The 26448-nt window shown below is 61.7% G+C and overlaps 1 protein-coding gene across 1 annotated transcript; it reads right to left on the bottom strand.

Annotated features, from left to right (window-relative positions):
- Nucleotides 1-89: 89 nt before the first annotated feature.
- MAP3K6 (mitogen-activated protein kinase kinase kinase 6) lies at nt 90-24721 on the bottom strand. Its single transcript, XM_067543288.1, has 29 exons — nt 23992-24721; nt 21270-21409; nt 20231-20254; nt 19130-19320; nt 16658-16826; nt 15956-16062; nt 15389-15559; nt 14840-14952; nt 14391-14550; nt 13571-13721; nt 12828-12935; nt 12654-12703; nt 11783-11878; nt 11153-11237; nt 10844-10977; nt 8086-8213; nt 7569-7705; nt 6892-6997; nt 6429-6586; nt 5857-6061; nt 5506-5659; nt 4086-4254; nt 3411-3596; nt 3017-3122; nt 2294-2537; nt 1943-2052; nt 1589-1683; nt 1002-1078; nt 90-714 (listed from the first exon to the last, which is right to left on the bottom strand). The coding sequence occupies exons 1-29, from the start codon at nt 24635-24637 to the stop codon at nt 630-632; spliced, it is 4305 nt and encodes a 1434-aa protein (XP_067399389.1). The 5' UTR covers nt 24638-24721; the 3' UTR covers nt 90-629.
- Nucleotides 24722-26448: the final 1727 nt, after the last annotated feature.

Genomic DNA, 26448 nt, shown 5'->3' with positions numbered 1-26448 from the left:
CCTTCTGCCCCCCCCCCCCCCCACGCAGGGCAGGGAGGTAAGGGGGTGCTGGGCGCACAACTCGACACCGGGGAGCAGTGGTCACACAGCCCTAGCGGGACGCCAGCCCTGGCTTCCTTTTTCCTTTGCAAACAGGTTCTGCCCTCTCCTCTCCCTTCTGCCCAAATGAGGAGGCAGCCGGGGGTGCAGCTGGGGGGTTGTTTATTGCACAGAGCTGGGTACTGCCCCGCTTGCTGTAGCCAAGAGTCAGAGGGGGGTGGGGGGGGCTGAGGCCCCAGCTGTCCCGTTAGTTCCAACAGCAAAGCCCCACCGTCCCGCTGCAGGATCCTCCTCGCTCTCCAGCAAAGCCTGCGCCAGGCCATCTCCTCCCCCAGCCTGGGGTGCGGGTCAAACAAAGGGCAATTGCCTCCCGTGGGACATCTACAGCCCCCTTTCCCCCCATGGCTACCAGCCGTGGGGCCCAGTGTCAAGTAGCGCAGTGGGCCAGAGGCTCCTCTGGGCAGAGGCGGGGTGGCCGGTGGGCTGGGCGTGACGGTGGCAGCGCCCTGGGCCGCTCTGGCTGGGCATGGCAGCGCGTTGCGGGCATGGTGAGGCCGACGTCCCGGCGGAGGATCCTGCTGCCCGGTCTCTCACTCTGCTTCCCGCTGGGCCTGCTGGGCGAGGGATTCCCGGTGCTCCTGGATGGCTCCCCACAGCCTGCACGCCAGCCCCCCCCTGGCAGGGAGAGACAAGAGACGAGTGAGACACCCTCCAGGCCGCTGCCCTCCCCGCCCTGGCTGCACGGGGCTTCAATACCGCCTCACTCAGGGCGGTGACTTTCCCGGGCAGAGCCTGGCCCAGCTGCAGTGAAATGCAGCGGTTGCACGTGGTTCACCAAAGCCCCTCGGACCCCAGCCCTCCTTGCTGGGTTGGGGGGGACAATCCCTAGGAGTAGCCCCTTGTCCCAGGCAGCAGCACCCCTCAGGGCAAGGGCAATGGGGCTGGGGCTGGGGCCGTGGTACCTGATGCCGGCGTACAGCAGGTCGTCGCGGGTGGCGCAGGTCAGCAGATCGGGCAGGGTGAAACTGTGCTGCAGGAACTGGGGGAGAAAGGGGACAGGCGAGGTGGTCAGCCAGGGGTGCTGCAGGCCGAGCTGGGAGGGGCCATCCCGCTGGCTCCATGGGGAAAGGAGCGCTGGAGGGTGGGGGGGTGTCACCCCAGCACCTGCCGTCTCCTGCCCATGCATCCCCAGGAGGGGCAATGCAGGTCACAAACCTCTGGGCTTTGCTAACTCCACCTCATCTCCCCCTCCCAAGGGGTCCAGCAGCTCCAGGGCCTGGGGGGAAGAGGAGGGCGCGTTTGACACTGGAAAGCTGGGCCCTCCTGAGGGAAGGGGCCCCGGGGCCATGCTTCCCCTCTGGCTGTGACTGTGCCGGAGCTGAGCTCCACCTGCTCCCCAGAGGAGCAGGACAGGCGGAAAAGCGTCTGGCCCGCTGGCAGCCTCTCCTCCCGGCAGGGCTGAGCCTGGGCTCGCGGTGGGGCCCGGGGCTGGCCTCTCGGCCGAGCGGTGACGTGGCAGGTGGTGGCTCGCGCAGCGCAGGGGACGCACCCTCTCGGTCGCATCCTCGTCCGCTCCATGGCTCCGTAACCAGTCAACCAGCAGGGCGTCCTCCGCCCCACGCTGGGCCGCGGGGATGGAGATGGCTGTGCAGACAGAAGGGTTCGGAGCCGGGTCAGCGCCGGGCACTTCCTCCCCCAGGCCTCTGGATCCAGCCCCGCCCCGCCCCGCGCTGCCCTAGAGACACGGGCCCCCCACCTGGGGCTCAGAGGAAGACCAAGGTGTGTTCTAGACACGCTGGGGACTGGAGGGGACTCGGCTGCCATGCCCATCTCCCACGGCTTTCCCTCGCCCCCCCCCGCAGAGCTCCCCCAGCCCCTCTCTAGCACGTCCCGGCATACTCACCTAGGGGTCTGGCTCCCCTTGGCACCCTGGCATCCCGCTCCGCGGCCTGGAGGTTTCTCCGCAGCAGCCTCTGCCACTCTCGCTCCTTCTCCAGCAACATCGCCTGCAGCCTGCCAGGGGGGAACAAGGCAGAGAGGCTGGGATTCGAGGGCCACGCCGGGGAGGGCGATTGCTACTGCACCACCCCCTTGCCCCCCCCCAGCCTGGCATGCTACTGCAGAGCCACGGCTGGGAGCAGGGCGCCCAGCCCCAGTGTGGGGACATGGCCCCACCCTGGGGGGGTGGATCCAGGCCGGGTGGGCGGCTGTGGGGTGCTGCCCTCCACCAGGGGCCGCAGCCGGGTGCTCCTACCTGCCCGTCTCCGCGCGGAGCTGGCTGAGCTGCAGCATGAGCGGCACGGAGTCTGCCAGGGGGGTACCGCAGCCCAGCTGGGTGCTGGTGCCGGTGCCGATACCAGAACTCGGGGTCCCCTCCCTGGGCTGGCTCCGTGGAGGAGGGGCTTGCTGCACCTCTGGGTCTTCCTCTGCCTCCTCTTCTTCCTCTCTGGCACCTCTCTGGGCTTTCCCCAGGCGACGCTGCGGCTTCACCGGCAGCTCTGCAAGCGCCGGGAGAAACAAGGTGTCTGGCCTGGGGCCGGGACGGGGGCAGAGGGAGCTAGGGATGCCTCCAGGCACCGGGATCCTAGGGATCAATGCAGCCCCACAGCTCCCTGTGGGGCAGCACCGGGACTAGCAGTAGCATCCGGCTCCCTCTCTTCTCCCAGGCCTCTAGGCCCTTGTGCCTGGAGGGGCTTCCTGGTGGGAACATCTCCCCCCAGGCGTCAGGGAGGGCAATGCCCGGCTGCCTTGGGCACAGGGTCTCCGCCCGCTAATGGGGTGGGGAGAGTTGGGTCTCAAGGCCCTGAATATGGAGCCTCACCGTGGCAGCAACCCAAAGCACTGTGATGGGACCCCCTCCCCAGCCGCTCCGTCAAGGACCCAGCTTCCACCCGGCCAGCCCCAGCCAGGCCCCGATTCCCCATGGGATCCAAGCAGAGCAAGAGCCAGTCTACCCCATCGCCCGTCCCCAACGCACCTGTCAAGAGGATGGTGAAAGCCGCCTGCACGGCCTGGCCCATGAGGTTATCCAGGGCGAACATCCAGTGCGGCTTGATCTGGTGCTGCCGCAGGAGCTGCTTCACCTGCAGGGAGGGGATGGGCTGCACTGGCACTGGAGCCAGCCAGAGACCTTGCCACGCGGACCCCGCTGCAGGCCGCAAGGGGCACCCCCAGGCTCTCTCTAGGAGTCTCCACCAGGAGCCCCGCCCCTTCTCCTTAGCCACACCCACCATGCTCCCGTGACCACCCTGGTGAGGCTAGCGATGCAGAAGTAAAGGCAGTGGATGCTCAGTCCTGCTGGGTGGGAAGGAGGGAGAAGTGGCCTGACCTGGCCTGACCCGGCCGCCTCCTGGGAAGGGCTGAGTACTCACCGTGTCCTGGAAACTGAAGAGCGGCACCTGCACATGGTGAAGACTCAAGCCCTCTGCCTGCAGCGGGGCCTGGAGCCTCAGAAGGTCCTGGCTGAGCTGCTGGCGGCTGGGGGAGCGGATGTAGCTCTTGAGGCTGGACACCAGCTGGGCGATGTGCTCGGAAGACAGCCTCACTCCGTCCCAGCTCTGAACAGGCAAGGGAAAGGCTCAGCCGGGGGGGGGCGCAAGAGCAGCGGGGTTCCCACACCCTGCCCAGGCCCTGAGCTCTGGCTGCAAGCCCAACTGGTGCTAGGAAGCCTCCCAAGGGCACCTGTCCCCGGGAAGGCTGAGCTGGCAGAAGGAGGGGTCTCAGACACAGCCTGAGCCAGAGCTAGCGAGTGGACGGAGGTCGTATGTTACAGGCCTCAGGTATAGGATAAAGGCCATAAAACTACTGCAGCCACTGGAGATCCTCCTCCGGCATGTAGTCCTGTGCATCGTAGCTGGTGGGCCCCAGGCCTGTCTCTTCCACCACGAGTGGTCCACAGCCCTGCGCAGGGAGATTTAGACCCTGACTTGAGGGAGACTTGACATAGAGGGATCTGGGCCACGTGCTGTCTGCCCCACACAGGAGAGGGGCTGGACCCACTCACACTGCAACTGAGGCTGCTGGACTGGACTAGGGCCAGCACTGACCTGGCTCTGGGCCTCCTCCAAGGCAGCCACGATGCTGGGCTGCTCCTCCGTCAGGATCTGGTGCAGGGTGGCCCTGCGCTCGCTGTCCTTCTTCAGCAGGAACATGCTGCTGCTCTCCTCTGGGGCGGAGGAGCTGCTGCAATCTAAGCCAACTGATTCCTCGGGAGCCCTGGAAAGACACATGGGGGCCAGCAGGGAGATGCAGTGAAGCCTGGGCACTTGGGGAGCGGGGGGGGGGGGGGGGAGGAGACACACGACACCAAGCCCTGTGTTAGAGAGAGGATCCAGTACTGCAGCTGACCTGCTGCAAAGCCTGGGATGGGAAGGACCCCTCCCTTCCAGGGCTGCCTGGGGCACCTGGCTCAGCTACCCCATCCAGCCCTCCGGACACCCTGAGCGCTGGGGCTGGCAGCGACAGGAGCCGCAGCAATGGGGGTGAAAGAGGGGAAATATGAGCAGCCCAGTCAGTCCCCAGACACCCACCACGGGCAGCCAAGCAGCCCTTCTGTCTGAATTCACATACCCAAGGGGGACCCGCCCCACAGCGCTGCAGGCCCCTTAGGCTGGTGGGACAGGGAGACTCAGGGGCATCCACCCCGGTGCGCTGCAGCCCCTCTCCTTGAGTGTGAGGGACGCCCACCCAGACCAGCAGAGGGACACTGGATTGCCGGTGACAGCCGGGGGATTTGGTCATTTGATCTGAATCTTCCTGGACCAAGAATCCCAGGACAAGAAACCTCCAAACTACCTCCCTACCCGGGCCCCTGCTATCGGCCAGAGCAGCAGCTGCCAGCCGCCAACGGGACCAGACACCCCTGCGTAACGGGAGTGCAGGGAGCAGGGCCAGGCTGGACGGTGAGCTCAGGGGAGTAGAGGGGGGCTGCGTTCCCCACTCGCCTGCCCCATGCACCCCAGTGATCTGTGCGGGGGGAGATGGAAGTATGGAGATGAAACCCATTGCAATAGACTCAGCTGCAGTGACAGCTGATGGCCACCAGGTGCCGCCCAACCCCTGCCCTACAAATCCAGGCTGCTGCCACCCCTCAGGTCTGGCCCTATCCATATGGGGCAGACCTTGGGGTGCAGCCTGGGCATGTCTGGCTGCTTGATCCCCTAGGGCAGGGGGTCCCTCCCTTCGACTCCAGTGTGCAACAGCCACCGCCCCCTCTCCAGTGCAGTGGAGCAGCCGGCCCGCGTGCCCCCCCCGGGAGGGGTTAGGACACCCAGCCAGGGATAAACGGTGGGGCACGGGGCTGCCGCTCCCCCGCGGTGCGGCTAGGGGGGAATGTACCCATCAGGCTGGAGGAGCAGTATCCAGCTGTGCTGCTGGGTGCAGAGTGTGGCCCTATGGCCCCCCCACCCCCTGTGCCCAAGACCCACAGCCTCCCCTCTCTCCCTGCCCCCAGAAGGGAAGACATACCCCACGTAGCTGCCTCTCTGGGCCACCTTGTTGGAGCTGCCGGCCGGCAGGCTGCTGTCTGCCTTGGCAGCTGTCCTGGGGGCCTGTGAGGGCCTGTTCCTGGCCTCACTGACCCCCTCTGCTGCAGGGGCCCGCTCAGAGGCAGGGGAGCTGGCTGCAGGGAGACAGAGCCAGTTACTTCAGCTCCTCCAGGAACGCAGCTCACCTGCTGAGATCCCGTCCTGGCACCCCAAAACCCGGGGCCTCCTCCACCCCCCCAGCTCCCCCTCCCCCCATTCTCCTCCTGCCTCCCTTCAGGGCTCCCCCAGCTCCCTCTCCTCCCAATCTTCTCCTCCTGCCCCCCAAGCTCACCTGCCCCCCGTGTGCCTCCCTCCGCGGCTGGCGCAGCCTGGCTCCTGGCTTTCTTCCTGCTGGGTGCTGTCAGGAAGGGCTCCTGCAGCAGGGCCGCGGCGGGCGCCCGCTTATCCGGATCCGCCTCGAAGCACCGGAGGATGAAGGCCTTAGCTGCCCCCGACATGGAGTCAGGCACCTCGGGGTGCATCTTGAACATGCCCACCTGGAGAGGGAGATGCCGTCACAGACGCCTGCCCAGGGCCTGGCTCACCATCCCGCCCAGCAGGGATGGGCCCCGGTACTCATACAGCCGGGCACTGTCTCTGGGCTCACACCCCTACAAGGCGTGAGCGAGCCCCCCCAGGTGCCCCTCTGTGCAGGCTGCACCAGCTTCCCGCATGTGGCCCAACGGGCCTCAGCCTGCAGCCCCGCCAGGCCCTGCCCTCTGGCCAGAGGTTGCCGTATTGGGGTGTTTGTATTGGGGGTGTTTGTATTGGGGGGGAGCCATAACCCTCCCCACCAGCCCCCATGGGCAGAGACGAGCCCGAGCAGTTTGAGCCCCCGGCGGTACCACCGAGCCCCGGCATCACCTTGAACATGGCGGCCTGCGGGCTGCCCAGCTCATAGAAAGGGGGGTTGCCTGTGGCCATCTCAATGATGGTGCAGCCCAGGGACCAGATATCGGCCGGCTTCCCGTAGCCTCGTGGGCCCTGGTCGATGATCTCCGGGGCCATGTACTGCAGCGTGCCTGGGAAAGACGAGAGCGACTGAGGGAAACCAGACCCCGTTCCCCAGCACCCGTGCCTGCCTGCCCCAGATCAGCCAGCGCCCCTGCAAGCCAGCGAGCCCCTGCCAAACCCAGATGGGCTGGGGACCCCTTCCCTCCTGCCAGGTCCTGAGGATGCCCCTGTGCCTGGCACTGGCCTCCCTGTCCCCCAGCCGGAGGGAGATGGCAAATGCAGACGAGGGGGTTCTGGCCCCTTCCCACATCCGCGTGGGGAGCTCCCCGCCACAACCCGATGGTGGGGAAGCAGATGCACCGGAGCCCCTCACCTGCGAAGGTCTCGGCGCTGGGGCTCATCCCAGCCAGCCTCTTGGAGGTCCCGAAGTCAGAGATCTTCAGCACCCCGCTGTAGGTGTTGATCAAGACGTTGTCTCCCTGTCAAAACGAGCCCCCCCCAGAAGACCAGGTCACAGCTGCCGAGCTCCTCCTGGGGAGAGTGCTCAGAGGTGGGGGGCATCCCCCGTCCCCGCCCTAAGATCTGCTAATGCCTCTCACTCCCCCTCTGCCCTGATCTGGGGGCCGAGGGTGGATCCCCAGCGGGGCAGGGCCTGCAGATCCAGGTCATCAGTGGGACAAGGGGACACGGCAGGGCTTCGTCAGCAGGTCTGGGACGGGACAATCCCCGAGTCTCACCTTTGAGACCAGATGCCCTAGAACTCCCAGAGCAGGGGCCCTGCTTGGGACGCCAGCTGCTCTGCAGAGCCTGGGGCGGCCCACGGGGACGCAGCAAACGTTGGGGTGTTGGAAGCCATCCCGGGACTGAGCGCAGAGAGACCGGCCCCCAGCCAGCAGCCGAGAGGGCGGCGGAGGCTCAGACTCCCTGGATCAGTCCATCCTCCCTCTCCAGTCCGGGGACAGCCTTGTGCCCCAGAAGCTGGGTGGCCCTAGCCAGCTGCCTTTTCCCGCAGCCCACCACCCCACGGGCCAGGGGCCGGGCAGGCCTCACCTTGATGTCCCGGTGGACGATCTGGTTGTCGTGCAGGTAGTGCAGCCCTTCCAGGATCTGCTTGGTGTAGAAGACGATGGTGGGCTCGTTGTCCTTTAGGGGACCCCACTTGGAGCGCAGGAGGGATGAGAGGCTCCCTGCGGAGGGGGCAGGAGATGGGTGGTCATACCTCCCCTACCGAGCCCCCCCACCCCAGCAGAGGGGGCCGCCCTGCCCCACCCCAGCCCCAGAGCTGGCACAGAATGGGGCGAGCAGCCTGCGGAGGCACTGGGGCCATGGAAAGGAAACATTCTGCCTTTCCAGAGCCCCCAGAAGACCCCGCAGGCCACAGGGGCCAGGGGCAGGAGGGAGCTGGCCCAAGACGTGGGATCCGCGATAGTCTGGACAGGCCAGCGGGATGCCAGCATGTCCCCAGGCTGGGGCGCCCTGCTCCGTGCAGGAGACACCAGCCTCCCTCCTTGGCATCCCCGGGGAGCCAGCCCCAGCCCGGGCAGGGCAGGGCACTCGCTCAGCCTACCTCCCGGCACCTCCTCCATGAAGATCTTGATGAAGCCGTCCTGGCTGATGGAGCCCAGGTACTGGACGATGTTCCGGTGCTTCAGGCGCTTGTGCAGGGCAATCTCCTCGTGCAGGGGCTGCGAGTACCTAGACAGGGGGCACTGGGGGCGTGAGGGGACAGGGCCTGGCCTGCCTGCTCCTGGGGGGCTGGGCAGTGGAGTGGGGGTGCCTCTCACTCAGCAATGCCATGGCCATTCCCTCCCAGTGGGGTGGGCAGGCCAAGGGAGAGCCAGGCCATGGGCCAGGCACGTGCCCATCCGCCCTGACACTAGCGAGCTCACACTGGGATTCTTGCACCTTCACAGCCATCTGTTCACCCGCACAGCCAGCTACCTCTCATGCCCCCACCCCCAGATCATCATGCTGCTGGGGATCCTGACTCCCCCAGGGGGCGTGGAAGGGCAGGGGGGTGACCCACTGCCAGAGGACCAGGGGCCACTGGTATTAGGCGGGGAGTTTCAGCTGGCCCGACTGGTTCTGTGGATCCCCCCTCACTTGATACAAATCTGTATCTAACAGCTGCCGTGTGAAGTGTCATCGGAAAACCGGTAACACCCTGACCACAGATATGCTGGCGTGGGGCGTGCATGGCACATGCCCAGAGGATTGCAGTGCTGGGGAGGAAATACGGGACTACAATGTGTTTGAACTGGACAGAGCAGGGGAGACAGGTTTTTCCTGACAAAGGAAAGGCTGACTCCTCAATCCAGACACACAGTCGAGTGGCCACTCTCCGGCACGCAGGAGGCTGCCGGGACAGATCAGTTTGCATTGTAGAAAAGACTAGTGGGGAATAAACCCATCAGACTCCCCGGCACCTTCCTCCCAGCAGGGACACCGGCCTTTGAGAAGGAGCCATTTCAAAAGTTCACTGGACTAGAAGAGGGGGGCCAGGAACCCCCAGGGATCTTTCACCTAAGACGACAAAGGAAGCGAGTGCTTTGGACTTTGTGGGAGACCCTGCCTGGGAAACCGAGAGCGGGCGGCTGTCTTGCTGGAGGGACGTGTGGCAAGAATCCTACCTTGAACCAAGACTGTTCTTTTAAGTCTCGGTCACTAAAACGTGTTTTTCACTTGTATTTGTTTGTCACCATTTCTGGCTTTATCCCTTACACCTGCACTCACCTCAGACCTCCCTCTTCAGATTAAATCCACTGGTTTTACTTTTATTCTAGATCAACCCCTGGGACACGCTGCAGCCCATGTACACCCTTACAGTGTGATTTGTGTATCGTTCACCCTGGTCGTGTAGCTGTGTATTGTCTGATGCAAAGTACGTCACGTCAGGTGTTTCTGGACTGCTCCTGGCATACTGTTACTGTTCTGGTTACATTCTGGCATACGTTACTGTTCTGGTAGCCTGTTTCCTGCAATGTCACGTATGTACAGATATGAAACGCCGCTATGTCATATCCCCAAATGTGTGTCTCACGTGGCTTGAATAGATGCAGACAAACACAAAGCTCTCTCCAGGCCCTGCAGAGGCAGGCGTGCGGGAACAATGGGCTGGCCTGAGCAGCTCTGAGCGCTTTGGATCAAGTGGAAGAAATCACGCCCGTGGCCGGACATGGCTGATCACCTGATCCCAGGGAGTGTCGAGGAAACTTGTTAGAAGAAAGAGGCGTCTTTGCCTCAAGTCTCTCCCTTGGAATCCATCTGCTAAGCCGCATTGAGGACTGGCACCTACCCACGGGTGGGGGAGCCTGGTTGCTAGAGGCATTGCAACCAGCCAGTGTGGTGAGCTAACAGGAGAGATGGATAAGCTACTGAAATATTAATCTTAGTTCAGGATGCGCGTTACCTTTTAGTTGATTGTGACCAACTCCTTGACTTATTAATTCCTTGATTTATATTAATCTGACTTATATCCACTTAAAATCTTGCTGTAGTCACTAAACTTATTTGTTTGCGTTATCTAAAACAGTGCATGTGGGGTGAGTGTGTGCAGAGACCTCACTCAGAACGACAGAGCTGGTGCATCTCCATTTCTTTGAAAAATTGACAGACAAATGTAAACAAGTTTCCAGGGCGCAGTGTACAGCACTGAACCCTGTAAGACGGCAGTACCCGGGGTAGCATCTGGGACTGGGGGTGTTGGGTGGGGGTCTATCCCATGAGTGGCTGGCCAGAAGCGCTCCTTTACTAGGTTGGGGACTGATTACTCGTAGCCAGGAGTGGGTGGTTCACACAGCAAAGCAGAGTAAGTCGGGGCCCAGGAGTGAAGAATTAGGGTGACAACTGCACACCAGTCCAGATTGCAGGAATTGGGGGAATGTCACAATCCAGTGCTGGCTTGGCCGTGAAGTGATTATTAACTCCAGTTAAAGCAAAGAGTGGCTGGGTTTGTCTCTTTAAAGGAGCAGGGGACCTCATGACTCTGAACGGTACAGGAGAGGGCTGGACATTTAAGGGCAGATGGTTTGGGGGAAGTTGAGAGTCAGGGGGAGGTCACCTGGCTAGTAGTAATCAGAGCCGGTGGAGATCAGAGTGTGGCTGGGGTGTGACCGGCAGGTTGGAGTCAGAGTTGCTGACCCAGGGCTATTCACCACACAGACACTCAGGACGTGCTTGTCTGCAGACAGGGAGCTCCGGGGCACTCAGGGTTACGGGACAAGCGACGACACAACCTCTTACTGGTCTGGGTTGAAGCCCCAAAACACGACCGAGGGGCGCATGTCCCTTTCAGCACTGCCCTGTCCCCCCGCCGCAGCGCCCACCTGCTGTCCCGCTCCGGGATCTCCTTGATGGCGATGCGCACCTGGCTGCTGAGGTCCCGCCCGGCGTAGACGACCCCGTAGGTCCCCTTGCCCAGGACCACCCTGTCGCCCGTCTCCGTGTACTCGTAGTCGTACTGCACAGGCCACAGCAGAGTCAGAGCTGGGGGGCTGAGGCCCTGCCTAGAGCCTCCTCCACCCCTCGTGCAGCAGCGTCCCTCACCCCCGACTCGGCCATCCGTGCTGCCCCTGGCACCATGCCTTGGGGCTCACGCAGGCCACCCACCAGCGACGCGCGCTCCGATCGCTTACCTCCAGATCCTCGTCAAAGCCACTGCCCGCCTCCTCGCCCCCCGCCACCAGCTCCGAGGCAAAGGAGTGGATCAGCTCGCAGAACCTGCCGCCAGAGACGGGAGAGTGTGTCTGGGCACGGCGTCATTGCTCCACCCCCTCGTCCCCCCGGGGGCGCTCCCAGGCTGAGGGACGGGCCCCGGAAAAGCTCCCTGCCACTGAGCCGCCGTGCCCCGGCACCGGTGACCCGCCCCGGCAGAGCTCCGACCCTGCTGCCATGCAGAACCACGGGATCCCCGGGCAGACGCGGCAATGCCACGTGTGGGACGGGCCCTTGGGCAGCCCTGCAGAATGGGCACCACCGGATCCCTGCCAGATGCCCGGCTGGGGCTGGCGTCTCTTCTGGCTCCCTCCTCTACCAGCAGCTTTCCCCAGCCTGGCCCCCCAACCCCAGCCCAGAGTTAGCTGCCCCCCCTTCCCAGCAGGGGCTCTGGGTTAGGGGGTCAGATCCTTTATTCCCTGTCCCAACAGCCCTCCAGCGCCATGGTGGTAGGGGGTCCTTCTGTCTCCCCATCCTGCCCCATCCCCAGCACCCCCAACCCACCCGCAGCAATGGCGCTGGGGGGTCCCTGCCCCGCCCCCCCGGCTCACCAGTGGCAGTGGTGCTGGGTGGGGAAGTACAGCTGGAAGTCCTCGGCGGTGTGCAGCACGTACAGGAAGCAGCAGCGCTCGTCACACTTGGAGATGCTGGAGAGAGAGCGGGGCCGCAGCCGCCATGAGCCTGGCGGGGGGTGGCGGGCTGCTCCCACCTGAGCCCCACCCTAGGAAACCTTTCCGGCTCCAGGGCTGCTCTGCCCCTGCAGTTGGCCCGGGCCCCCCCCCGTCAGCGGGAGCCAGGGGGCTGCGTGGCCCTGGGGGTGGGCTGGGGAGGTGGTTGCAGTGGAGGGGTGCAGGCACATCCAGAGCTCTGGGGCTGCCACTCCAGTTCACATGGCTCCTCCCCCCACGGGCTGCCTCCCCCCTGCCGCGCCAGCCCCCTAGGGCGCCCAGGGTCAGCCGTGCTCTGAGCCCCCCACTCCACCCCTGCAGGGCAGAGAAGCCAACCAGAGCGCTCCAGGTTCAAGGCTGCTTGGAAAGCCAGGGGCTGGTCACTGCAAGAGCCTGTTGTGCTGTGCTCCGTTAGCACAGGACCTCCCCAGCTGCCAACCCCTTGCCCACGGGTAGGTCCCTCCCAGGCTCCTTGTGCCAGAGGCAGCTGGGGGGGCCAACACCTACTAGGGGACCCACTAAGGGACAGGCTCTCAGCTGGGGGAGCCAGGTCTACTCTGGGCCAGGCTTAACCCCCACGCTCCCAGCTAGCCCTGGGCATGGGAACCAAGATGGATGTTTCCCTACTGCACAGGGGGGGCCATAGAGGAGAGCTCTTCAGAGAGGACTCCCGGGTGGACACAGGTTAACTAGGGAGCGCTGAGGCCGACGGAGAGGCTACCTCAAGGGGGAACCGAAGGGTTAAACTCCTCACCTGATTCCACGGATGGAGGAAGCCGGAAAGGTCCAGCTGGAAATCCCTCTCTGGGGGGGGGGGAAAAAGCCCAAAAAAACCCCCACACAACGTGAATGACGAGAGGCTGGAAAGCCGTAGCCATCAGAGGTAGCAATGGGGTGGGGTTGCTCCCTAGGCTCCGAGCCGCCCTACCTCCTCCGGAGGGCAGACGTGGCAGAGCGTCACCGACCCTTCGGCCTCGCCGTTGCGCACGACCAGCTGGGCCGGCTGCAGGACTTTGGTCAGCTCCAGAATCAGCACCTGGGAGGGAGGCGGGAAGGAGAGGCTGAAGGAGCAGGTGGAGGGACAGGAGGACAGGAGCATTGCCAGGAGCCAGCGACGGGCCCCTACACAGCAGCCCTGGTGACTGAACCCCACGCGCCAGCTGGACACCGCCCCCCCCGCAGCGCCTGTACCCCCGCCTGGCTTGTTATCACGGTGACGGGGCAGCGAGCGCCGCCGGGCCTGCCATCACCGCCGAGCTGGCTGGGCTCTTCTTCGGCTGTGCCCCGAGCCCCCTCCCCAGCCACACCCAAACCCCTCCCCGGGCAGTGGGGCTCGTCGCCCAGGCGAGCTGGCCTGGCCGGGGGTGGGTGGGCTGGCGCCCGGGTCCCACTTGCCCAGGGGCTGGGAACCTGCCCGCTTTGCCCTGAGGACGCAGGTGAAATGCCTCGGGCGCTGACAGTTCTCCGAAACCTGCCCAGAAGGACAGACAAGTCCTCCCACAGCTCACCCAGGTGCTCAGACCCGGGTGCCGATCACCCGCCCGCAGTCCCTTATTGTCGGCATGCGCCAGGCCAGATGGCGGCCCTAGCGGTGCGGCAGAACGGGACTCGGCGCCCGGAGCCGAGCCGCCGCCCGGAGACGGCCGCGCCGAGGGCCGGGGAGCTCCTCACCGGGCAGCGCTCCATGGAGACGAAGGGCTGGCAGGAGCCCAGCAGAAAGCCCATCCAGAAGTCGGCCAACTCCTGCTTGGGCGTCTTGATCTCCGGGCAGGTCTTGAAGTGTTTGTACAAGAGGTAGGTCTCCATGACGGAGGCCAGGTACCTGCAGTGAACCCAGGGCAGAGAGTGAGATGGAAGGAAAGGGGGGGGACCCCCCAGCAACTGCCTCTCCCCCACTTCCCATCAGCTGGGCTGCAACATGCCCAGACAACACAGAAATCCGGCTTCACGTGAGGCAAAACTCGGGATCTCTTCAGGCCTGGACTAGGGGAAAGAGGGGCCTGGACGTAACGTGCTGAGCACCAACGTTCCCCCCTCTTCACAGCTTCTGGGCACAGAGACTCCGGGGTGCAGGAAGGCCCCAGCCCGTCCTCCTGCCTCCCACGCCCCACCCACCCGACGGGAACAGCTGCTGGGTGCTGACAGTCCCCCAGTGCCGTCCCACCGGTCTCCCTGTGCCCAGGACAGACCAGTTCTCCCACAGCTCAGCGGGGAAGACCCACGGGGCCACTGGGCTCGCCGCAGCACACAAGCCCGCGTGACGCCTATCACACAAGGGGCCGCGATGGGAGACCCTGGCCCCAGAAGCTGCCCGAGGGCCGGCCAAGCGGAACCCAGCCCCAGAGTCAGTCAAACGCCGACCCGCCCTCCCCTTCCAGAGCTCCCTCTCCTGGAGGCAGAGCTCCGCCCACCCAGGGCAGGATGCTGTTGCTATTGCTGTATGGGAGACCCCAAAGGGCGTTGGGGGGCTGGCATTATTTCCACCACTAACCAGACGGGGGCATTGAGCATGTAGAGCTTCTCCGAGGCCCGGATGACTTTGCTGAGGTCATTGGCCAGGATCCAGGCGCCCAGGTAGAAGCCCACGTCCCAGTAATGCTGCATCTTCTCCACGCTGCCTTTATGGCCCAGCAAGCAGCTCAGCTTCACCCCTGGGGGGAAAGAAGGCTCCTCTTCACCTCTGAGGGCAGGGCAGGGCGGAGACACACACGGGCAACTGAGGCAGATACCGCCTCAGCCCGCTCCGCCTTCCCCCGTCCCCTCAGCTCGTCCCCATGCTTCCCCTGATCCCACACCAGCCCAGCCAGCCCAGCACCGCCCAGCCATCGCCCCACCCCCTATGGCTCAGTGCCCCCACCCTAGAGCCCCTGCTCCCTCACACCTAGTCACACCTGGTCCCCTCCCCAACACACACACCGGGGGCGGGGAAGAGCCACTCACCTATCTGGCGGAGCTGCACAGAGGTTTCAAACTGGTGCCCGGCTGCCATGAGCAGGACGGCAGAGAGAATCCCAGAGTGGAGGCTCGGCTCCGTGTCAAAGGCTTTGCTGTACCTGGGACGTTCGAACATGCGGAGACGCCCATGACAAAAACCGTCACCCAGCCACATCCCAGGCAGCACCACTTGTGGGGTGGTGGGCAGCAAACAACCGATACACGGCAGTGCAGGGAGGGGCATTAATCCCAGTGCCAGGGCAGCCAGGATTCTCCAGGTGCCAGGGGGATCCCTAATACCCACTCGCAGCAGACAGGCTGTGAAGGTCTCATCTGGAAGACCGCACAAACTCAGTTCATCTGCCTCCACGTTGTCCCTGCCAGGGACCGAGCCTGGGATCCCCCCAGGTGTCCAGAACCCAACAAAGCCCACAGATCCATGCACACGCTCAGGAACACACTCAGCCCTTTGCACACCCAGACGCAAGCGTACATGCTACGTGTCTGTGCTCAGAACCAGCCCGCCCCCGATAGCCCTCCCGCCCAGACTCTCACCAGTAATAGGCCTGGTCCCTTTTCTCCGTGTCCGTGAAGCCAGAGCTGATGAACATGTCCTTGTAGATGCGGCCGCACATGCAGTACAGGTCGGGCGCCACCCCTTCCTGCTGCTCCACCACCGGCAAGAGCACGGAGAGTGCCTTCTCCCGGTCCCCGGGATGGTTCCGCCTGCAAGGACACTGCATGTGCTTAGCCAGGTCGCAGGCTGCCCCAGGCACCACCAGGTGCAATGAGCAAATGCCCGAAAGAACCAGGAGTCAAGCTCCGCTCGCTGGGCCAGTGGCTCTCACGTCAGCCGGTGCACCACCTTCCCAAGGTGATCTCACGCCCCCGCCGCACTCGGTCGCTGCAGAGGCCAAAGGCCGAACGGGCCATGGGGACTGATCTCCTCTCCTATCCCCAGAGGCTTCAATCCTCTCCACACACAACAGGCGTTGTCCACACACAGGACACCCCGTCCTTCCCCTGCTGAGCACCTTCTGCCAGCTGTCCCAGCGCTAGGGGGGCCCCCAGGCTCTGTGGGGCTGGGAGCGGGGCCTGCCGCTGCCCAAGGAGGCGCCTCACCTTTCGAGGGCAAAGGTGTAGTGGAAGCGGATGTTGTTCTGCTCGGCCACGTCGCAGGTGGGCAGGGCCTGCAGCGTCTCCACCAGCGTGATCATGGCATCGTAGTCCTGCCGAGGAAGGCCGGGGGGGTCAGGGAAATCAGGCCGCGGGCCGCACCCCGCAGGAGGTTCCCCGGCAGGGAACGCACGGGGCTGAATGCAGCACGGGGAGCTCGGCAGCCAGGAATCCCAGCTCCGTCTGCGCCACGCTTTCAGCGTTCACGGCGCACCCGAGGGCAGGGCAGGCAGTGGGGTCCTGCGGGAGACCTCCCCCCTCCCACCTTCGTGACAGCCAGGCCTGCCGGGCAGCCAGCTGCAGTGACACACCCGCCAAGCGCTCCTGTTCTGCTCTCCAAGGACGGGACCGTCCCAGAGCTCCACATCCGGGACCCTGGAGATCCCCACGACGGATGCCAGCCCCGCCTTGGAGAGCCACGTGCCGGCATTACACACGCGTGTCTGAGACCCAGGGCCAGCGACCTCCTCGGCCAGCCACCAGCCAGCACCGCCCCGGGGCATCCCTGGCAGCCACCCTACCTCTGCAGCCATCTCCAAGGAACCGGAGCTGGGGTTCCCAAGGCCAGGCTTCCTTCTGAGGACCCCGGGGCAACCCAGCCCCCCCCTTCCCCACCCGTCCCGCTGGCCGGGGACGGGGGCAGTTCACCTGCACATCCCGATAGGACAGGAGAAGGTTCACGACAATGTCGAGGCTGAGGAGCGCCACGCTGTCCAGGCGCTGCTGGATGTTTGCCAGCTCCCGGCTCAGCTGCTTCCCGCTGTACATCTCCCGGGCCTTGCGGATGTCTTGGCGGATCGTCTCCCGGAAATAGCCGCTGGAAAACAACCATGCTCCCAGCTGAGCCCAGCCTGCTCCTGCATCAGGCGCCTGATGGGGAGGCAGCCTTTGACCGGGACAACCGGCCACCCTGCCCTGGCGAGACTCAGTGGTGGTGGAACGGGCCAGCTTGACAGCCCTGGTGCCTGGACTCTGCTTATCCACAGGACAAGGTCCCACCTACCCTGGGGTGAGAGGTCAGTTCCCATGGCCCACTCGACCCTCCGCCCCTCCTCCAAGAGCAAGGACAAGGGAGAACAAGTATCTGAGCAGCACAACACACACACACACACACACACACACACACACACACACACCCCCCCCCCCCCCCCCCCGAGAGGGTTCATCTGGGCTGGGCCCACGAGCAGCCACAGATGGAGCGGAGCGGAGCTGGGCTATGGAGAGCATAGGAAGCTCTTCCCCTGGCAGCGCCGTCTAGTGGAAGGTGCAATTGCCTCCCCACGGAAAGGGGTGGAAGCCTGACATAGTCAGTGGGCAGGACAGAGCCCTGGAAAGCAGGTGGCAGGGAACTGGCCCCGGGAGTGGCCAGAGGGACCGAGCCAAGGCGGGTTGCATGGGGAACGGCCAGTCGGGGAAGTGCAACCAGCCACCACCCAGCCACAGCAGAAGGCTGCGTGCAGCAGGCGCCGTGTGCTAGCGGATTGCCCGAGCAGAGCCTGCAGGCTGCAGCGGGCAGGTCCCACGGGCCTGGAAGCTCCCACTCCCCCTGCAACATCTCACAGCTCTGGGCCTTTCCTACAACTGCCATCACCCCAAGTCCCATTTCCCAGCCACCACGAGGCCCTCTCTCTCTCTCTCTCTCCCACCCCCAGCCCACATTCTTAGGACGGGGAGTCCCCCAGCAGGAGGCGGAAGGGTTCCTTGTTTCGATCTCCAGAAGCTGACCCATCTGCCAAAGGCAGGAAATTGCGGCATGCCTGAGCCGTTGCATCACAGTTCAGTTCTGCAGCTCCAGCCCCACATGTACGCCTTCCTCCGCCTCCCCCATCCTCCCCCGCCCAATGGAAAAAGGATGCAAGAAGCCTGTGTGGTGCAAGGATCATAGCTGAAATTCAGGCTATTTGACAGGAAACAGGCTTGCCACCTGTTGGGGAATTGCAGAGAGCCTCAGACTTTAGAGGTTTGCCAGCCTCTATTTTTGCAAGGTGGATGGAGGACAGAAAAAGGGGAGAGAAAGTGCCTTTGAGAAGCTTCAAGTGGCTGCAGATCATTGGTTCGCTCCTAGCCTGTGCCGGTCCCTAGCGGGCAGGGGGCTAAGGAGTGCCGGGAACTGCCCAGTTTGCGGTATACACATTTCCTTGGAGAGGTCGTATCTGGAACTCGTCTGGGGCCTGAAACAGCAGGATGTCTAGCGCCCACGGCATTGCTCCCGCAGAGCAGTGCTGAACTCTGCCGCTGCTCCTGCCGGGATCCATGGGGCTGCTCGCCGAGAAAAGTGCTGTGACGGGGACAGAATCCAGCCCTCGGGGAGGGACCAGAGGGCCTTGGACCTGCAGCTCGGGGTTTGCAGGCTGGGGAAGCTCGTCCACCTAGCCTAGCTCTGTAACGCCGCGCCCTGAGCGGGTCCTTGGCAACAGGAATCCAACCTGGGGCCTCTGAAGGAGCTTCCCTGGCCAGTTCAATCCCTGCTGCTAATCACCTACCCCAGGTGCAACACTATACTCGTCCTCACGCCCTGCATGCCTATCACCCCCCAGGACGGGGCGGCAAATCGTCAAGGGCTTGGCTGTCAATGACACTCGCCGGGGGAGAGTCAGGTTTTGTCCTTCCATCGCTGCGACGTGCCGAGATTTACAGACCCACACACAGCGCTCCAGGGGGGCAGGACAGGAGGCTGAGTCCAGGCAGGGCACTTTCCATGGCTGCTTGGTGCAGGGCTGGCCTCAGTGCGACCCGACCTGGTCAAGTCAGAATAAAGGCGAAACAGCGACACGCTGCCACCCATCAGAGATCGTCGGGGGAACCCTGCCCAGGGAACAGGGGCTGACCCAAAGCCCGCTGAGGTTAATAGGAGTTCTTTCATTGCCTTCCATCGGCTTTGGGCCCCGGGCAGGCCCAGGCCACTCCCTCACTCAGAGCTGGGGGGTGTCACCCCACACCTAACACCCCCGTTCTCAATCCCCAGTGTCGCACTTATGCCCCTGCCTGTAGCCGATCTGGGGGTGCAGCCACTCAACCCCCCAGGTTCCAGCTGGAGCACTTTCCAGGGGCCCAGCCCAGCCCTCACCGCCCCTAGCCACACGGGCCCCCAGGAGCAGGCACGGACAGGAGGTGCGGTACCAGGAGTTGGTGGGGGTGCCCTCCAACAGCTTGGTGAGACGCCCCGCCAGCGGGGTGAAGAAGGCCTCCACGTTGAAGCTGGGCTGGAAGAGCTCGGTCAGGCACTTCATGGTGCTGGCGTCGCAGCACAGGACTTTGTTCTGGGCCGTCACCACGTAGGGGATGAAGGTGTAAGTGCTGCAGCAATCCTGCTAGAAAGAGAGGGCACGTCAGACGTCAGGGGGCTGGGCTTCTCCTCCTTACCCCCCTCTCCTCTCCCCCTACACCTGTCACCGCTCCTCCCTTGCCTCCGAAAGGCATTTGGCTTGCCAGCCCTGGAGACATTATTCTTCCCCAGGCAGCCACGGTGCAAACTTCCTGCACCACCCTCTCTACGCACACCCCACTCTGAAGAGGCATTGGAGGCAGGGTGGCTCGGTCTCCACGGTCCGTTCATTCCCTGGACTCTCTGCCCAGCAAGGGATATCGCTTGGTCCCCACATAGCTGGTGGCGTTTGGGATGGAGACGCTGCTGTGCTGAGACCCACCAACTCGTATTGCAATAATTGAGCCAGCTGAACCTGGACGTCAGGTTCACCAGCAGATACGTGCGTGGGAGCGTCTGCACAACAGCCAACGGGGTGCAGAGCAGGGATCCGCTCCAAGCTTCAGCTGGGCCTGTCCCATGCGATCAGCTCCCTGCAGTTGAGTCAGGGGCATGGGGGGGAATCTCTCCCCAGCCTGTTTCTGCTCATGCTGGAACAGGAGGTGGGCGGGGGCGCATAGGCCAGCCCTAAGCTGCACTGACAGAGCAGTTTGCAAATGCCAGGCCTGGAACAGCAGGGGGTGCGGCGGGCCAGGGCTGAGAGGCACTGACCCAGCTGTCTGGCCAGCCCAGAACTGGAACAGCAGGGAGGCGGCTAGAAGTGAGGAAGGATTGAGGTGCATCTGCAGGAAGCTTTCCCAGAGCCTACCCACTATGCTCTGCTCAGGAGATAAAATAGCCCACGACCCCTCCTTCTTTCCCTCTCCCTAGCTCAGGGCTCTGTGGCGGATGGAGGGGGGGAATGAGTATAACCAGAGAAGGGAAAAATCGATTCACAGATAGTAAATTACACTTACTGAGTTCTTCTGGCAGATATCCTCCTAGAGAGAGAGAGAGAGAGAGTGAATATGTCGCTGTCCATTCAACTGACACGGTGCATTTTAGCCACTAAAAACTAGCCAATTTGGGAATCTGCAGCAGGATAATACACCGAGAGAGAGAGAGAGTGACATTCACTAGAATCCAGCTGTTCCGACGCAGCCAGACCTTTCCAGGAAAGTTTTCAGTTCTCTCTCCCCACCATCCGAACTGCCATAGCGATCAGGGGAATGGAAAAAATGTAAATTTATTTCGGGATCTTGGACTGTTTTCATGTTCTCCCTGTATGGGTCCAGCACCAACTTGGGAAGCGGAAGGTGTTTGCAGGATAGGTCATCTCATTACTGGGAAAAACAAGACCTTTAATATTTTGCTAGCGCAGGGTCCCTGGGTGGCAGGCCTGGAAAGGAGGCAGTCTGCATTGAACAGCCAAGCAGCAGGCCAGCCGTTTGCTGTACGCTTTCCCACCCCTCGGTGGCTTGGAGCTGGAGTGTCCTTTAATCCCTGCGTGGGTCAGAACTGTACCCTAGATGTAGCACTAGGGTCAGTGCTGCGGATGAAGAGAGGTGGTGGGAGGAATTCATAGGCACTGGTGCATTTTTTCCTAAAAGGACCCAGGTGTCCAGAGAGGATGAAGAATTCCAAGCAGTTGCTATATTCGAGGCCTGAGCCAAAGTTCACTGGAGCTGTGGGGGGGGTCTCTCCGTCAACTTTAGTGGGCTTTGGATCAGGCCTTTGCATCCTGGAGCAGAGCTGACATTTAAGGCCCAATTCCTCCCCAAGCGGCAGAGCTAGTTCCAACACTGGGCGATGCTCTCAGAACACGGGTCTCTGATTTGAAGCAGGGGCAGCGTTCCCCCCCCCAGATTTTACCTCCCTAATGCTTCCATCTCCCACGTGTAACCAGAGACATCTCCCAGGGCCGTTTCTTGCGCACGTGGTGGCTCAGAGCTCGGACGCAGCGGATGGCACGGGGCGGCCCCAGTGCCCAATGGCGAGGGGTGCCGCCTCCCTCACCTTGAGAGCCTGCAGGTCCGGCAGGTCGGCACGGCAGCACAGGAGGACGTTGTTGGTCATGCTGAAGCTCTCCCGCACGCCCAGGTGGTAGAAGAGCGAGGGCTGGCACCAGGAGTTGCTCACTTCCACCACGGCCACATCTGCGGGGAAGCAGCAAGGGACCATCATGCACCAGCCTGCAGCCCCCACGTCCCGTCAAGCACCGACATGCGGCCGAGGACAGGTCTGGGGCACTGGCGACCCTCCCCCCGATCCCAGCCCCTGAGCCCTGGGCCCCAGCCAGTAGCAAAGAGACTCGCTTTGCAGGCTCCGAATGTCCAGGTGCCGTGCCCAGGACCAACCCCAGGAGCAAGTGACTAGGCACGTCCCTCACCCTGATGCTGAGTCTCACACTCACAGGCCCTGCCCTCGCTGTGACACAGAGAGCCAGCCCGATCACTCTGCACACTCAGGAACAGGCCTTCCCTTGAGAGGCGGCATCCCCCCCCCTCCGTCCCCAGCCAAGGGTTCCAGCAGGCAGCAGTGTCACGCCATGACCACACGGGGCTTCACTCTCAACAGGGGTATCAAAAAACAGCAGCACTCCAACCCTCACATGCTGCCCGCACAGCGAGGTCCAGCTGTATTATAGCACCATTAGGGGAAACTGAGGCACGGAGCGGTTACGGGCCCCTGAGGTGCCAAGGATCCACACCTCCCGTTGACTTCAAGCGGAGTCACAAGTGGTTCAGCAGCTCTTGAAAATTCAGGCCCGGGCATGGCTTAGCCAGAGTCAGTAGTTGAGGCAGGGACAGAGCTCTGGGATCCTGACTCTCCTGTCCCTTCTTCTAGTCACTTGGCTACCTGCCTGCTCCAGTTAGCGAGGCCAGAGCATCCCAGAGCAACTGACTCATTCAGCAGGCCAGGAGCACTGCCCATGGGTGTAGCCAGCCTCTCGTCTTGGGATCTCGTTGTCTCACGAGGCTGCCAGCCAACCTCTGGGCGTTCTCGACAAAACAAGGCATTTCCCCCCTCCCCAAGCAGGGCTGCCTGGGCTGAAGTCAGAATAGAAAGCGACAGAGGCTGAAGGTGAGACAGGACCGCTCAGATGGAATAAATGATGTTAAGCAGAGAACATCGCCCCGCCTAACCTCTCCTACAGCGGAGGGGGGAGGAATCTTCTCCTCCAGTAGCCTTAATCCATGCCACCACCCCCCTCCAGGCCAAGGGATGCGGGTGCCTGTGATTCCCCCCCTCTGCTCCAGATGAAAGAGGAGCATCGCAAATGTCGGGTGCGGAAACCTCAGAAGGACAGGAAGCCAGTGACCGCACCGCACAAGTTATTTCCACATGCTTTGACATCCTTCTGCTCCAGTAGCTTCTGGCCCCGGAGCCCTTCTTAAAGGGCCAGGCTCTCACGTCGGATTTGTCCTTGAAGGGTATGCCCAGAACGCGTCACTGTGGGTGGGAGTCTAACAGGCCAGCAGAGGGCAAGCAGAATAAAACTACCTCTCTCCACAACAGATTTAAGATTCATTCATAGATTATTATAAAGCCAGAAGGCACCACTGTGATCATCTAGTCTGACACACACGCACATACACATATACACACACACACACCCCCAGGCCAGCAAACTTCCCTGCATTGATTCCTAGTTGAACCAGAAAAGTCTCCTTTAGAAAAACATCCAATCTTGACTTTAAAATTGCCAGTGAAGGAGGCGCTCCGGCAAACTTCTCGGGCACGTGAAAATAAATGTCAGAGAAAAATCCACAGTTCAGAGACAGCAGCACAACTGGTAGCCACAGCAGCATGGCCAGGGAGTGATTAGGCCACTGAGAGTGGGGCCCACTCCCGCAAGGCAGGATGGTCTGATGGTTAGAGCACAGCACTGGGCGTCCGGCAGGCTGGGCTCTACACAATGTACTCACTTAACCTCTCTGCAAACATTCAAACACCTTTTAAATAAGGGTAACAGAATATAGACAAACCTCATTTTAACAGTGCGTTAATGTAACTGTTGATTAGTGCTAGAAATGGAAGGTGCTATCCCCATAAAGACTAAATATTACACAACAACTAACCCTATCTAGGGACTTCACAATCCACCCCGCCTCAGCTGGGAACTTCACAGCAACGTTTGGGATAGAGCTCCGAATTCCCTGTTCCAGAAGGACGGAGTCCTGCCATTTGAGCTAAAGAAGACTCTCCACTGGCAGCGCAGGGCCTATGACACACAGTTGAGCCAGTTCTGATTCTACCTACCAGCTGTCAGGGGAGGGTGTATAAACACACACCTACACCCCAGCTGATAACGGCACTAGTGAAGATTGCTCCAGGCCCTGGATTATTTCAGAGAAGCCAAAGAAGGAGAATCCCCATTGCAGCTGGCCAGGGAGGGAGTGACAGGTCCAGCCGCAGCCGCGCTTTCCTCCCACGCTGGCTGCAGCAGCTCACAGGCTGGGGACCGAGAAACAGCAACGAAAAGGGGCCCTGTCCACACCTCCGCGGGTACCCACAACCCACACACACCCCAGGCCAAAGCCGGTCAGCCTGGGTGGGGTGGGGGCTGCCCTCGGACTGCAGCCAGCAGCCCCTGATTAACGCCGCAGCCCTCCCCAAATCCCTCCCCGGCCCTGTTCGGCTACACAAGCCCCGAGCCGGAGCCACCCCCCCGCCCACTGCATCTCCCCAAGAGAGGCGCCGCTCCCGCAGGCTGAGCCCGAGCGCAACTCATCACCGGCGTTGTAGAAGCAGTCCAGCGTGCCCGTCTCCCCCAGCGCCAGCGTGTCGAAGGGCACCGTCCGCAGCTCCGCCCGCACCTCCCGGCAGGCTTCCCGCAAGCAGCGCAGGGGCTGGGACTCCGCGTCCGCCGCCGCCTCGTTGAGGACGTAGACCACCCGCAGCGCCCGGCTCCGGCTGATGCTCCCCCGGCGGCCCTGGGCCCCGAACAGCGGCTGGCTGGGGGTGATGGCCATGGCCAAGGGGTCCTGCCAGTAGCTGCCTGCACGCTCCGCCCCGCCCGCGCTTGCTCGCCGGCTGGCCTCTTCCATGCCGGCTCCTCCAACGCCCCCCAGCCCAGGAGGCTGCAGAGAGATTGGGGGGGCGTGCGGCGGATTTGTCCCCCCACCCCGAAAAGGGCAGAGAGGCTGGCACGGCCGTTTCCGCCTCGCGCTGCCCTGAGGCGGGTGCAGCAATTCCCGACAAGTTTGCAGCCCACGTGGGGCCCCCGAGCCCCACCCACAAAAAAAACTTCTCCTGTGAACTCCAGGGAGAGCGAGCGAGCGAGCGAGCCTGTCCCCGCCTGGCTCCCTGCTTCCTGTGCGGCAGCCCAGCCGGGCTCGCCAGGGTTGTTGTGCAACGAGAAACAAACCCATCCTGGTCATTCATGCGTGAGCCTTCCGGCTGGGAGGTCCCCCCACCCATTGGTCCCCCTCCCTATCTCTCTGGAGTCTGGCCTTTAAAAACATCCTGGGTTGCAACCCTGCACTGGGGCTAGATGATCTATGGGGCCTCCAGGAGGCTGTAACGTTTGCAAAGCCATTTGATTGCCAAGGTCCTGATCCTGTAATCAGGCCCACAAAGCCAGACTGGTGCCTAGGGGGCAAAAGCACGTGGATCCAATTGCAGGGTTGGGGCCCCAAATAAACGTGATTAACGCTAACGTTATAAAATGGTCAAATACAGAATTTTGGAAGGAAAGATTTTCTGTGCGTCTGGAGATAATGCATAGATGATCCAAAAGGGACACGGTTTGGTTCCAAAGCCAGAGAATGCAAAGTGTAGATAATCTGCAATATGGCAGATGAATGGTTATTGGTTTAGTGATGCAGTTAAGATATGAGTGATTAAACATTTGAGTGTATCACTCATGCAAAAGAAATACCGAGGTTGGTTAGTGGCAAGCAAGTATAACTTGCCTCATTGCAGGGCCGTTTTAAGAGCTTCATAGGCCCTAGGCACACTTGCCTTCGTAGGCCCCCCCGAGCGAAATAACTAATTTGATTTTAAGCTATTAATAAATAGTTTTAAAAATAAAAACTTATATATAAACTTTTTTTTCGTAGGCCCTGAAAGTTTCGTAGGCCCCAGGCACTGTGACTATTGTGCCTAATGGATAATACAGCCCTGCCTCTTAATGATAAATTCAGGATAAGTTTAGCAAATACGATCCACAAAGCAAAGGTCCGTTTCATTCTTGCGCTTCAAGGCAGCAGCTAAAATAGCGAATGCATCTTTTTGCACAGGCAAAGTTTCAAATGTGTGTGCACTAACGCACGTGCAATTAGGTGAGCAAGTGTGCCCTTGCATTATGGATAGGAGATGACAGATGCACCCATGAATTTTGCAAGCACGTTTCTGGCAGCGCTGCAACCACTTACGTTGCATACAACCTCAAATGTGGCTACAGATATTTAGACTCCAGTAAGTCTATTATTAACTAGAGGTAAATAAGACATATTGGGCAAAGATGAAAGTGCAGGAAAGGTTGTGCAGTTGAACCTCCACTATAGGAATATCAAATATCAAACCGACCTTTTGAAGGAATTTCCAATGCAATTAACATACAGCAGAGGAGACAAACTTGTAATGGAAAACGGGTGGTTCAGACAAATGGAGCTTCAGTTAATTGAGGTTCAGTTTTACCATAGCGAGAGAGGTGGAGGGAAATTAATTCTGCATCTAGCCAAAATATGGCTTTCACTGTACATGATGGAACAAACCTAGACTGGGGAAGTTTTTTTGATGTGGCAATAGGCAGAGAGGAATTCACTCTGCGCTGACCTTGTGTGTGACATGCTGTCGCCCCAGCCCTTGGGATTTCTCTCATTCGCAGGATTACAAAACGTCTCTCACTCTCTTCAGAGGGGCTTGGGTTGTTTCAATCTGCCTGATGTTTGCCCAGCTTTAGGGATGGCTGGAGCAAAACGGCATGGACGGCTGCCCTGGAGAGGAAAGCTGGGTATAGGAACGTGTGTGTGTGTTTGCGTGAGTGAGAGAAAGAGAGAGAAAGCAGCGCACTGGTGAGCCACAGGCAAGACTCCAGGAAAAACACAGCTTTCAGCTCCAGAAAGCTGCACGCATACATCAAATGCTGTTTTGACTAGCTTAGCTTCCTTTCGCACCCGCCTCATGCAGAATGTCCATCCCCACTCGCCTCCCCCGTTACTCAGGACTTCCAAAAAGCTGCGAGCAC

This window comes from Emydura macquarii, unplaced genomic scaffold (assembly GCF_026122565.2).
Source record: "Emydura macquarii macquarii isolate MOO-44397 ecotype Brisbane River unplaced genomic scaffold, CSIRO-AGI_Emac_v2 contig_820, whole genome shotgun sequence".
Classification (NCBI taxonomy): Eukaryota; Metazoa; Chordata; order Testudines; family Chelidae; genus Emydura; species Emydura macquarii.
Note: the sequence above shows the minus strand (reverse complement) of the source record. Positions and strands in the feature narration are given on the sequence as shown.